Genomic DNA, 13828 nt, shown 5'->3' with positions numbered 1-13828 from the left:
TCTTACATCAGCTGATATCTCAAAGTGCTGTACAGAAACCCAGCCTAAAACCCCAAACAGCAAGCAATGCAGGTGTAGAAGCACGGTGGCTAGGAAAAACTCCCTAGAAAGGCCAGAACCTAGGAAGAAACCTAGAGAGGAACCAGGCTATGAGGGGTGGCCAGTCCTCTTCTGGCTGTGCCGGGTGGAGATTATAACAGAACATGGCCAAGATGTTCAAATGTTCATAGATGACCAGCAGGGTCAAATAATAATAACCACAGTGGTTGTCGAGGGTGCAGCACCTCAGGAGTAAATATCAGTTGGCTTTTCATAGCCAATCATTCAGAGTATCTCTACCGCTCATGCTGTCTCTAGAGAGCTGAAAACAGCAGGTCTGGGACAGGTAGCACTTCAAAATGCGTTTTTTGGCAGAATTGCCTTGTGGAACATGTGCACTTTCATGTGCCTTAATAACAAACGTGTATGCCATCTGTAAATTTGAATAAAATAGTTAAATTATGAGCCTAGTTGGTTTAACCACAGAGAAAGTAAGCAACCTTCCTGCTAGCCATGATTGGCTGAGATAATGAGTGGGCTGGACATGCCGAGAGGTGAGTTTGGATTGGTCTGCCATATAGCCGACTTCTGTCTATTTGAGCTGGTTAGTATGTGTAGGTAATCCTGTCTAACGTGGCTTTTTAAAACAAGTTTATTGCTTAGTAGAACTGCATAAGTGTTGCTCTCCACTTTCTGGTGGACCGAGTTTTGAAATCAGTGGAATAGAGTATGACAGCTAAGGAAATGGAGAAAAGACCTGTCTCCGGATTACATCTTCAAACTAAGGGCAACCATGGCATCCGTGACAGGGAGAAGCATCCGACCATAATGTATACGGACGGGTAAGATAGTCTAGCCAGCTACATTTCCCGAAATTACATGTTTCTAATTTGGACATAAAGTCTTTTCATTTCAAGTTAAAGTGTACTGTTAGCTAGCTAGCTAACGTTAGCTGGCTGTCTCGCTAGTTAATGTTACATGTATGATCTTATTATTTGTATCTCAGAGCCATTTGCTTGGCTGGTTGGTTAGCTACCTGCAGATTCATGCAGGGTAGTAATGTCATGAGTTGGGATTATGGTTAATTGTTTACCTAGCTAGCTAGCTACATGTCTTAACAACAGACTCCACTATGCAAGGAACCATTTCGGGTGCAATTCAGTCTGGCCATCTACTCCGATTTCAGAGCACTCTCGTCTGAGTGTGCCAGAGTGCAGAATAATTGATGAATTTACAAATGCTCAACACCCATTGAGTATGGCCTGTGTCAATACACGTTGGCAAAAAAAGCGTATTTAAATTGTGGCCAGCTGCACAGTTACAGCTGCACAGCTCTGGATAACATGAAAATAGCCTAGCCAGCTCTGCTAGGGCAAGTAAAATGGTCAGAGGGGGATGTTCTCTCATTTGTGTCTGGAAGTAGCTAGCAAGTTAGCCACTGTTAGCCAGTTAGCTTGGGTGTTTGACTGCCGTTGTGAGATCAGAACATTCAGATCAACTCTACTCATCGGCCAGAGCGTCCAGTGTGCATCCTGAATGCTCCGAGAGCGAAACACTCTGAATTTACAAACGGACAATCTGACAGCACAGTTGCAGTCACCAACGCTCTGGATAACATAACAGCTTAAAACTTCTTCAGGCTGCAAGCCCGGCACCGGGCACAATATGACAACAGCCACTTCAAGTGCAGGGCGCGAAATTCAAAATCTATTTTTTTTAAATATTTAACTTTCACACATTAACAAGTCCAATACAGCATTTGAAAGATAAACATCTTGTCAATCCAGCCAACATGTCCGATTTTTTAAATGTTTTACAGAGAAAACACCACATATATTTATGTTAGCTCACCACCAAATAAAAAAGAGGACAGACATTTTTCACAGCACAAGTAGGATGAAGTAGCATGCACAAGCCAACCTAACTAACCTAAAACCAACCTAAATAACCTAGAAAAAACTACCTCAGATGACAGTCCTATAACATGTTACACAATAAATCTATGTTTTGTTAAAAAAAAATGCATATTTTAGCTATAAATCAGTTTTACATTACTGCTACCATCATAGCTACAGTAAGAAATCGCACGGGAGTAGCCAGAGAAAATACAGACACCAACGTCAACTACCTTATTACACATCAGAAAACATTTCAGAGAAATATATGGTGGATAGCTAATGAAAGACAAAGATCTTGTGAATACAGACAATATTTCCGATTTCTGAAGTGTTTTACAGCGAAAACACCACATATATTTATGTTAGCTCACCACCAAATACAAAAGACAGACAGACATTTTTCACAGCAACGGTAGCATGCAATTAGCATGCACAAAGCTAACCAAACTAACCTAGAACCAACCTAAATAACCTAGAACCAACCTAAATAACCTAGAAAAAACTACCTCAGATGACAGTCCTATAACATGTTACACAATAAATCTATGTTTTGTTCGAAAAAGTTGAATATTTTAGCTATAAATCAGTTTTACATTACTGCTACCATCTTAGCCACCATCATAGCTACAGTCAGAAATCGCACGGCAGTAGCCAGAGAAAACAGACACCAACGTCAACTACTAATTTCACATCAGAAAAGATTTCAGAAAAATATATGGTGGATAGCTAATGAAAGAGAAAGATCTTGTGAATACAGACAATATTTCCGATTTCTGAAGTGTTTTACAGCGAAAACACAATATATCGTTATATTAGCTTACTACAATAGCTAACACACAGCAGCATTGATTCTAGTCAAACGCTAGCGATAGCACAGTTCGACAGATATATGAAAAAGCATCCCAAATTGGGTCCTTATCTTTGTTGATTTTCCATCAGAATGTTCTCCAAAGGGTCCTTTGTTCAGAACCGTGTTCATTTGGACCTAGAACGAACGATGTCCCTCTTGAATTAGCATGGCACACTGGCCATGCCGTGCTAACCTCTCCGTCTTGACAAAATCCTTGCGTCGCATCACGTCTAAAGTCCAGAATAAATTTCAATAATATAATTAAAGTATATTGAAAAAACATACTTTAGGATGATATTGTGACATGTATCAAATAAATTCGAAGCCGGAGGTCATATTCACCTATAACGAGGGTTTTCCAGGAGCGCAGTCCAGTTCCTACTTCGCGCCCAGAAAAAAAAATTAAGTGCGCACTTATCACTCAAAGATGTTGTTTTCAGTCCCTGACAGAGATAATCAAGTCATTTTTTCTCTCACTTCCGCATGACAACCAGGGGAAGATGTGTGACGTGTTTCTACAGTCCTAAGTGCCAAGGCCTTTTATAGAGAGTATCTTGAAGAGAGACATAGCTTCTTGGAAATGTCACTTTTTACAGAAAATGGGCTGTAAAAAGAGTTATGTTTCACTTAGAGAAATAATTAAACCTGTTTTAGAAACTAGACAGTGTTTTCTATCCAAAAGTAATAATAATATGCATATTGTAAGAGCAAGAATTGAGTACGAGGCCGTTTGAAATGGCCACCTCTTTCCACTGCTGATACTCACTGCTGATATTTGAGCCATAAGAGGATAACCAGCTCTGCCACAGCAACTAATGTTCAGTGAGCTGTTCTCTCATTTGTGTCTGGAAGTATCTAGCAAGTTAGCTTGGGTGCTTGCCTGCTGTTGTTTGTACAGAATGTTCGGATCAAACTTTAAAGAGATGGGTGGGACTAAAGCTGAAGAGGGTGTGAACGATGCTGAATCGGTGTAGACAAAGAGGCGCTCTCCATTAGCAGTACCAAAATATTCAAAGGCCATTTTCTCAAAAGTGAGTTTACAAGTTGATCCACTTTCAAAGCAGAATTACGTTCCCATTGTTCCTCAACTGTAGTGTATGATATACCATTTTCAAGCTCTGAGTCTCTACTTTTATCCAATGTAAAAAAACACAATTTCAAATTTTGCTACATAAGACCGATTTGAGCCAGTCTGTCACATTTGGTTTGCTTTGTAAACCAAAAACATTTCAATTTTACTTTTGTAATACAGTAAATAGCCTAAAGTTAAGGTTATCTTACAAACTAATGTAGTACTCAACCTTAAAATGAGTAACACATTAATTCCCACATTTTGAGGTTACTGTAAGTATACATTTCTTCTTCTGTAATCATATAAAGCAACGGTGTGCATGTTCAAGATAACATGCGTAGGTCCTTGCAGGTCTGTGGAGAGCTTCACTATTGCTGTAAAGAACTCGAACGGCATTGACCACTTGCACTATGTACTTTTAATGTAATCTCAACTGCAATCCAGGTCTTTTGGTTTCTGCTATTAGATGAAGCACAGTGATGTTGTACACCTATAAATAAACAAAATATCTGACATTGTATTCCCATTGCAACTTTGCTGTGCTTTTAAATATTTGAAAGCACATGTAGTGATAGACATTTGGGTGACAACTAAACCAAAAATCTGGTATTGTTTTTCCATTGGAATTTGGTTGTGCTTTTAGATGGTTGAAAGCATAGGGATAACACAAAAGGAAATTAATCAAACCTTTGGCTGTCTTTTTGAGTGGGTGAATATAGGTTGTAATCTCATTGATCAACATCTCAAATAAATATTACCCAATTATTCACTGTACTCCACCTACAGTACATGCACATATTACCTCAATTACCTTGACTAACCTGTACATTGACTCTTTTTTAGCTTATTTAGCAAATCTTTTCTTAACTCTTATTTTTCTTTAAACTGCATTGTTGGTTAAGGGCTTGTAAGTAAATATTTCACTGTAAGGCTACACCTGTTGTATTAGGCGCATGTGACAAATAAAATTAGATTTTATATTATATTCACATTGAAATGATGTGGTGTTCCCATGTGGGATGGGGCTGAAGAAATCTAAACACTCAAGTGTATAGATAGAGCTATGTATGGAAGGACTGACCATCCATAATAACAAAATCATAGTTTAAACCTTGTTTCGTGGCAATACAGTGTTTGTTTACAATGACTTTGTTTTACAGGCAAAGGAGTAAAACCAGTTTATATGTTGGGTTCTGATGGGGCACATCAGTTTGGCTCCTGAAACATTTAAGTTACATTCTTCAAGAATGAATCAGTATAATCGTTAATTAAAAGTAAAAAATGTATGTAGCAACTGCAGATTGCCCCTTTGAGGCAAATGTGTTCCTTATGAGGAGAGAGGCCTCTATACCCAACTTAGTTATGTTGTCAAACTGGGGTGTATCTTTATGTGTGTGTCAAATAACATAAAATTGTATTTGTCACATGCGCCGAATACAACAGGTGAAGACTTTACTGTAAAAATCTTACTTGTGAGCCCTTTCCCAACAAAGCTGAGTTAAAAAATGTTTTATGGTAAAACAGTAAATAGCAATAACAAGGATATGTACATGGAGTACCGGTACATAGCCAATGTACAGGGGTATGAAGTAGTTGAAGTAAAATGTACATATAGGTAGACGTAAAAGTGACGAGGCAATTGGCAATCAGGATAGAAAATATACAGAGTAGCAGCAGCGTAGGTGGAGAGTGTAAAAGTGCATGTGTGTGTGGCGTCAATATGAACATGTCTGTGTGTTTTTTGTTTGTGTGTGTGTGCTGTTCAGATACCTTTTGGCCCCAGACTTGCCGTAGCAGAGTGTGTATAGCTTGAATGTCTGGGCTATTTGACAATTTTCTAGGCCTTCCTCTAGGCAAAGGGTGGCTACTTTGAAGAAAATAAAATATAACACTTTTAACACTTTTTGGTTACTATATTTTATATTACCTTTATTTAACCAGGTAAGCTAGTTGACAACAAGTTCTCATTTACAACTGCGACCTGGCCAAAATTGTCACGTTCCTGACCTGTTTTCTGTTAGTTTTTATGTGTTAGCTGGTCAGGACGTGAGTTTGGGTGGGCAGTCTATGTTTTCTGTTTCTTTGTTGGTTTGGGTACCTAATATGGTTCTCAATTAGAGGCAGGTGGTTTTCATCTCCTCTGATTGAGAATCATATTAAGGTAGGTGTTTTCACTTTGTTGGTCGTGGGTGGTTGTCTCCTGTGTTAGTGTCTGTCTATGTTGCACCATACGGGACTGTTTCGGTTTGTTTGTTCATTCGGTTTTTATGTAGTCATTTCCCTGTTTGTGCGTTCTTCGTGTTACATGTAAGTTCTTACGTCCAGGTCTGTCTACATTCATTTTGTTAGTTAATTCAAGTATAGTTCGTTTTTTGTCTTCGTTGTTTTGTCGTGTCTAAATAAATATCATGTCTAAGTATCACGCTGCGTCTTGGTTCAATCCATGCTCCTCCTCTTCAGAGGAAGAGGAGAACCGTTACAAAAATAAAGTAAAGCAGTGCAACACAAACAACAACACAGAGTTACACATGGAATAAATGTCATGGCTTCCGCCGAAGTTGGCTCCTCTCCTTGTTCAGGCGGCGTTCGGCGGTCGACGTCACCGGCTTTCTAGCCATCACCGCTCATTTTTCATTGTTCCATTTGTTTTGTCTTGTTCCCTGCACACCTGGTTTACATTCCCTAATCACACTGCATGTATTTATTCCTCTGTTCCCCCCCATGTCTTTGTGTGAAATTGTTTTTGTTACGTGTTTCATGTGTATGCGCCAGGTTGGGTTTTTTCCCATTATTCCGTGGTATTTTCACGAAGGATGTTAATTGTAAACATTTGCTCATTTTTGTGACTGTTTCGCACCTTGCACAACTCTCTGCTCTCCTGCACCTGACTTCTCCACCAGTAGCGCACACATGGACAATAAACAAGCGTACAGTCAATAACACAATAGAAAAAAACGAACGTCTATATACAGTGTGTGCAAATGGCGTGAGGACGTAAGGCAATAAATAGGCCATAGTAGCGAAGTAATTGCAATTTAGCAAATTAACACTGGAGTGATAGATGAGCAGATGATGATGTGCAAGTAGAAATATTGGTGTGCAAAAGAGCAAAAAAGTAAATAAAATCAATATGGTGATGAGGTAGGTAGATTGGGTGGGCTATTTACCGATGGGCTATGTACTGCTGCAGCGATCGGTTAGCTGCTCAGATAGCTGATGTTTAAAGTTAGTGAGGGAAAAATAAGTCTCCAGCTTCAGCGATTTTTGCAATTCGTTCCAGTCATTGGCAGGAGAGAACTGTAAGGAAAGGCGGCCAAAGCAGTTGTTGGCTTTGGGGATGACCAGTGAGATATACCTGCTGGAGCGCGTGCTACGGGTGGGTGTTGTTATCGTGACCAGTGAGCTGAGATAAGGTGGAGCTTTACCTAGCATAGACTGATAGATGACCTGGAGCCAGTGGGTCTGGCGAAGAATTTGTAGCGAGGGCCAGCCGACTAGAGCATACAGGTCGCAGTGGTGGGTGGTATAAGCGACTTTGGTGACAAAACAGGTGGCACTGTGATAGACTGCATCCAGTTTGCTAATTAGAGTGTTGGAAGCTATTTTGTAAATGACATCGCAGAAGTTGAGGATTCGGTAGGATAGTCTGTTTTTTGAGGTATGTTTGGCTGCGTGAGTGTAGGAGGCTTTGTTGCGAAATAGGAAGCGATTCAATATTTAATTTTGGATTGGAGATGTTTAATATGAGTCTGGAAGTAGAGTTTACAGTTTAGCCAGACACCTAGATATTTGTAGTTGTCCACATATTCTAACACGGAACCCAAACCGGCTGCGCGTGTGCGCCATCGTGAGCTATCGTGCATAAATTTATTTTGTTCCTCTACACCAAACGCGATCACGACACGCAGGTTAAAATTTCAAAACAAACTCTGAACCAATGACATTCATTTGTGGACAGGTCGAAAAGCATTAAACATGTATGGCAATTTAGCCAGTTAACTTGCACTTGCTAGCTAATTTGTCCTATTTAGCTAGCTTGCTGTTGCTAGCTAATTTGTCCTGGGATGTAAACATTGAGTTGTCATTTTATCTGAAATGCACAAGGTCCTCTACTCCGACAATTAATCCACGTATAAAACGGCCAACCAAATCGTTTCTAGTCATCTCTCCTCCTTCCAGGCTTTTTCATCTTTGAACTTATATGGTGATCAGCATCTAAACTTTCATAGTATTACTACGACTACCGGCAAAACAGTTCGTCTTTCAATCACCCACGTGGGTATAACCAATGAGAAGATGGCACGTGGGTACCTGCTTCTATAAACCAATGAGGAGATGGCACGTGGGTACCTGATTCTATAAACCAATGAGGAGATGACTTTCAGCGAGATCTGCGTCAGAAATAGGAACGACTTCCATTTTAGCCCTTGGCGTCGCAGACGCTCGTTGGCGCGCGCAAGCAGTGTGGGTGCAATAATTGAATAACATGGATTTCTAAATTTATTTTGCGACGCTCGTGCACGCGACGTGTCCGGTCTGGTCAGCATGTTTGCCCATGGGGAATGGAGGAGGAGGGAGGGGAGGTGGACCCCCACCCCGCCAACTGGGTAGCACAGATCAACACTTTAAGGGGCATTGCTCTAATAATAGCGCTGACGATGGAAACATTCCCGCTGTACAATAGACTTGCCTAGATGGAGGGTAGGGGGAGAATTCTATTGTCAAATGTATTTCTAAGAAAGGTTCTAAGTTAAGTATTATTATTATCATTATGTATCACATCTGACCGTGATTGGTAGTCCCATAGGGCGGTGCACAATTGGCACAGTTTCTCTCCCTAAAAAAACAGAAATAAATGTTTTGGCTTTTACAAATATTATTTTGGCCTTTATTCAGATTACTATCGCTCACTTTCGTTTTTTTGAAAACGAAATAACCTCCAAAATATCGTTATATGAATCCTACAGACGAAGAACCATATATGTGACATAAAAAAAAAAAAAGAAGAGATATACATGAAAAATCATTATTGGACACCCTTTTTCTATAGTGAACCGGTTTCACAAGCTTTCCACGCGCTAATTAACAATCATTTTAAATTTAAAGATAGGCTGTCGTGGAATAAACGTTGATGTGCACCACGCAGAATGGGACAAGCGCACAACTTTTCTGTTGCTGATGAAAATCGCCGAAATGTGGGAAGGAAACGTAAAAAACCCCCCAAAAGAATGGAAAGACAGGGAAAGGAAGATGTTACGGGATGCGGGAAAACCCTATACAAATCGTAAGGGTCAAGAAAAAACTGGGAAAAGCTGTCCAAAAGAGGTATGTGGAAGAACCGTATATCAAAGAATCAAGCTAGCTAGCTATAGAGTACAATAACTAACATGTATGTTCTGGGTTGTCTAATTTGTAACTATAGAGAAAACATATTAGCTAAAGTTAATTGGCTACTAATTTATACATTATCGTTACAAATGTTATTGCTAGTTTAAAGAAGAAACATAGCTAGCTACTTTTTCTCCATCCACCGGATGATTCGACATGGCTACAGTAGCTAGCTAGTTATAGGTAACGTTACACTGTATCCTGCAGGGAAGAGCGTGTTCCACGACGTGCAGAAAGGATTGTGGAAAGTTGACTGATGAGCGCAAAGCTGCACCTGTTCAACAGTTTTTACACTGTCCCATACGAGAAACAACAAGCGTTGATTCTCTCCGGCTTAGAACAGGTTAGAAATAAGACAAAACGCCTATTATTATAATAGCTATATTGAACACTTGCATAGTTTAACTTTGACAGTAATGATACGTACATTAAACGTTAACTCTAAAAGTGCAGTGTTACACAATGGTGCAATACAAACTCATTCTGTGTATAGGTTGGGAGTGTGTGAAAGATGGAGGTCCTGATCAAGCAATACCCTGAATGTGCAACAGTATATTAAATTCTGAATTCATCATTGTCGATTTTATTGCAGCATGAGGTGAAACGGAGACGTTAACCTGAGGATACAAAGGAGAACAAACGACGGAAACAAACCTTCAAATACCATGTACACCAAGCAGGCCAGAGATTGAATGTGTGCAAGGTCACTTTCATGTCTGTGTTCCAGCTAACCAACAGCCGTCTTCAGGCAAGTGAAAATATGAATTAATGTCTATATGAATATCAATTACAAACATATTGTATTCTCTGTACTAGTTTTTAAGAACCTGCTAATTGAAATGTAATTGTTTTGGTCAGGTTGTTCAGGAAAAGTTAGGAGTTCAAGCTGAGGCAGGTGAGGTTGCAGGGACTCCAGATCAGGCTACTGAGGCTAGGTCTCCTTTAGAAGATGGAAGAGGGAAGCATAGCAATAGGTAATGCGCTATGGATTCCAGCCTGGATTATTTCACTATAGCAGTGCTCTAAACAATCTTCTAAACATTAACATATAGTATCGAATGGATGAATAGCGAATTCTGAAACAAAAATATAAAAATGTTTATTACTTTTAAACAAAATGATGGTAACTAAGCTGTCCAACTACAACCTGAGCATTGAAGACTGAGTGCCGATTACCTTCCCCCTCCCACCGGACGGCACTGGCCTAATTCTCGCTGCCCTACAGGCCCCACGGCCACAAACGGCAATGGCGTGACCGGGATTTGTACCCCGGTTATAGCGACACAGTTGCACTCTAAGTCAGGTCCGTAGACCATTGAGAGAATACAAGTTTAACAACATCTTGTTGTCTCCTTACAGGCCACATCGGATACATGCTACAGTGAAAGAGGACATCAAGGAGCACATTCTATCTTTCCCAAGAACCCAGAACCACTACTCTCGGATGAAGGGGGATGTACACAGAGAATACCTCAGCCCTGATCTGAATTTGTTGCGAATGTACCGACTCTACAAAGAGAAGAATACCACATCTGCAAAAGTCTGGGTTTATAGGGACATTTTCAAACAGCAGGGTCTCAATTTCGGCCAACCCAGGAGTGACACCTGTGGCAAATGTGACGCATTCTTCACTAAGATGTCAGCAGCAACATCTGAAGAGGAGAAGAGGAAGATTGCAGTTGAAAGTGAGTTGCACCATCGAAAATCCGAAAAGGCATACACACAGCTTCAAAGTGACACTGAGTGGGCTAAAGCCAATGCTGACTGCCATGTCATTTCTGTGGATCTACAGGGGGTGATGTACACCCCTAATCTGACCCACTCCAATGTCTACTACCAGCGGCAGCTGTCAAATTTTAACCTTTGCATCCAGGAACTTGGAAAAGAAGATCCTGCATACATGTGTGTTTGGCATGGGGGGATTGCACACCGAGGGTCCATTGAGGTGGCAAGCTGCATATTGAAGTGGGTGAAGACAAAATTCACGCCACTCACCAAACCAGAGGTGCGCAAGTTGATCATCTTCAGTGACAGATGCTGTGGGCAGAATAAAAACTGGCGGATGCTCAATCTGATGTCGATGCTCGTCTCTATGGGTTACTTTACGCAAGTTGAGCAGAAGTTCATGGTCTCTGGTCATTCTTTTCTTCCTTGTGATCGATCATTTGCCACCATCGAGAAGAGGCGCAAGGTGTCAGTCCTTCATACACCTGATGATGTTTCAAAGATAATACTTGAAGCACAACCAGCAAAACCATTCAAGGTGATGAGGCTGCAATGTGAAGACTTCAGGCACCTCCCAGATTCTGTCCTCAAGCGACCAGCTGGACTACAGATCACCTCAGTGAGGTGGTTAAAGGTCACAGGTATTGCACAGAGAATAGTTTACTAACATCCCATCAACATGCAACATGTTGTTCTAACAATAAAATATCCTAATGCTTGACTGTGAAAGTTGTTTATTGATGTCAGGAACTTAAAATGTTTCTGTTCTAATTTCAGTTGAGGATCCTTGGAATCTGTACGCCAGACAGAGCCACAGTCTATTTGAGGGATGGAAATCGTGGCTGATCTCCAAACCAAAACAAGGAGCTATACCTCAACCTCCCTATTTTGCAAGCCACTACCCTAGAGCATATGAGAGTCCTCTGCCCATCAAAAAAAACAAGTACCAAGATCTGATGACCATGCTCAACTACTTGCCAGCTGCTGCACGCTCTTTTTATAAATCACTGCAGAGTGAATCATTTGTTGTTAAACCAAGCTACATAATTAACCGTTTTTTCTGTGAGTTTATAATCCCCTGAACCTGTATAGTATGTTGAATCTGAATACATTTCAGAAGACATGTCACCCCTATTGTAGGAAATTAAATGTATAGTAGGTGTTTTCTATGTGAATCAATTTGTGTATGATTTGAACCAGCACAATATATTGAATTAATTTAATTTTAAGATGTTGTTCCTAGTGTAGAAAATGTTATGTAGAATGTGTTCTGTTGAGAATTATTTTGTGTGTGATCATTTGAACCTTTTTTAATCTGAATTAATTAAAAACAAATAAGTCATCACATACAGTATGTGAGTATTCATTTGATCTTGATTGCCTTTTTTTATTCATTACAATATACAGTATGTCTCTCTGTCTCCACATTTAGCATTAACTCTAAATAGTTAATACTTATTTACTGCTGTCACCTCAGTACAGAAGGACATTTCTTGCCTTTAGCATTGGTTTAACGCAATTCAAAACTTAATTGCTGATCATAGTGTTAAACGCAAAGAGAATGGTTTTCTGAACGTTTTGTAATATTGACCTTAGGAACCTGCATAATGGACATGCATATTGGCACATCACATTGATCCATATTTGATATGTACAAGTTGTGCTTGTTTTGGTTGAATTAATTTAATTGTATTCTATTTGTGTAGTTATTCTATGGTATGTTCACATTGAGGGCTTCATTTTAAATGAGACTAAGATTTCATGACTCAACTTTTAAGAAAAGTCATCAGTGTTAAAGTTGATAGACCACCTTTAAATGAACCTCCATACAAATGAATTAACTACATATTGCATTTAAGTTATTTACATGAAGGGCATCTGTACTTGAAAGTACTTAAAACATCATATCAGGTGTTAAAAAAGAACATCTTACAGAGTCATGCAAAATGTCACAAATACTGTTCTTCCACAAACTGAAATCATCACTGGAGATAAACTATTCTTCCACATTCTAAAAATTTAAATGGCAATATTTTTTTTTTTTTTTGAAATAACAAAAAAATATCAATTGTTGTTGGAAGATATGGGTATGGTGAATTATTTGTCAACCATAAAACACCTAATGTGGTACACAATTAATAATATAAAAATAACTGATTATCTTAAAATGGAAAAATTGTCACATATATGGTTCTTCGTCTGTAGGATTCATATATTAACAAGTTGATGGCACAGTCATATAGCGGCACCTACATAAGCTGTGACTCACCCATTCATGGTTTTGGATCAAAATAAATAAATACCAACATTATTTCTGACACCATGTACAGTATTAGAATAGTCCATTATGGGCTTTTAGCAGGACAATATACCTTTACCAACACCTCTCTGTATTTTGATACTTTGCGGATGGTGCCGCATTGCAATGCAAAATGCTTTGCTACAGATACCAGTGCAGGACGCCTCCGGAAGACACGTGAGGTGGCTTTTGGTTTTAATTTAGAATCCTCCAATCCTCTATATGTAATTATTGGTTGAGAGTCACGTCATATTTTTTGATATACTGTATGTCCTACCGTAGGCGACATGAGTGTCACTAGTGTTGAGTAATGTGCTGTTAAAAGTGGTGTAGGTCTTATTTATTTAAAGGGCATTTTGAAGTTAGAAGCAATAGGATATGAATCATTAGCCTACAACTATTTCAGCATCATTTCGCGCTGCTCTGAGACAAGCATGGGGACAGGTCTTGATAAATCAACAAGATTTGTATTTGGACTGAATCTCCGTTTGGGTATTGGTTAGACTACAATTATGGCGTAGAAATGTTATGCTCTTAGTGTAACCTTTAGTTAAGAA

General features: G+C 39.5%; 2 protein-coding genes across 2 annotated transcripts in view; both read left to right on the top strand.

Moving 5' to 3' along the window:
* nyap2a (neuronal tyrosine-phosphorylated phosphoinositide-3-kinase adaptor 2a) overlaps window positions 1–13828 on the top strand; it is a 131146-nt gene that overhangs the window by 33137 nt on the left and 84181 nt on the right. The window lies entirely within an intron of this gene.
* LOC139549276 (uncharacterized) lies at window positions 5080–13822 on the top strand. Its single transcript, XM_071359546.1, has 2 exons — window positions 5080–11613; window positions 11750–13822. The coding sequence occupies exons 1-2, from the start codon at window positions 10692–10694 to the stop codon at window positions 12052–12054; spliced, it is 1227 nt and encodes a 408-aa protein (XP_071215647.1). The 5' UTR covers window positions 5080–10691; the 3' UTR covers window positions 12055–13822.

Source organism: Salvelinus alpinus, chromosome 22 (genome assembly GCF_045679555.1).
Source record: "Salvelinus alpinus chromosome 22, SLU_Salpinus.1, whole genome shotgun sequence".
NCBI lineage: Eukaryota > Metazoa > Chordata > Actinopteri > Salmoniformes > Salmonidae > Salvelinus > Salvelinus alpinus.
Note: the sequence above shows the minus strand (reverse complement) of the source record. Positions and strands in the feature narration are given on the sequence as shown.

Bases quoted from the DNA above. Each gene is read 5' to 3' on its own strand.
- LOC139549276 (XM_071359546.1), top strand. From the start codon at position 10,692: ATGAAGGGGGATGTACACAGAGAATACCTCAGCCCTGATCTGAATTTG. The intron at 11,614-11,749 runs GTATTGCACAGA...TTCTAATTTCAG, and splicing joins GAGGTGGTTAAAGGTCACAG to TTGAGGATCCTTGGAATCTG.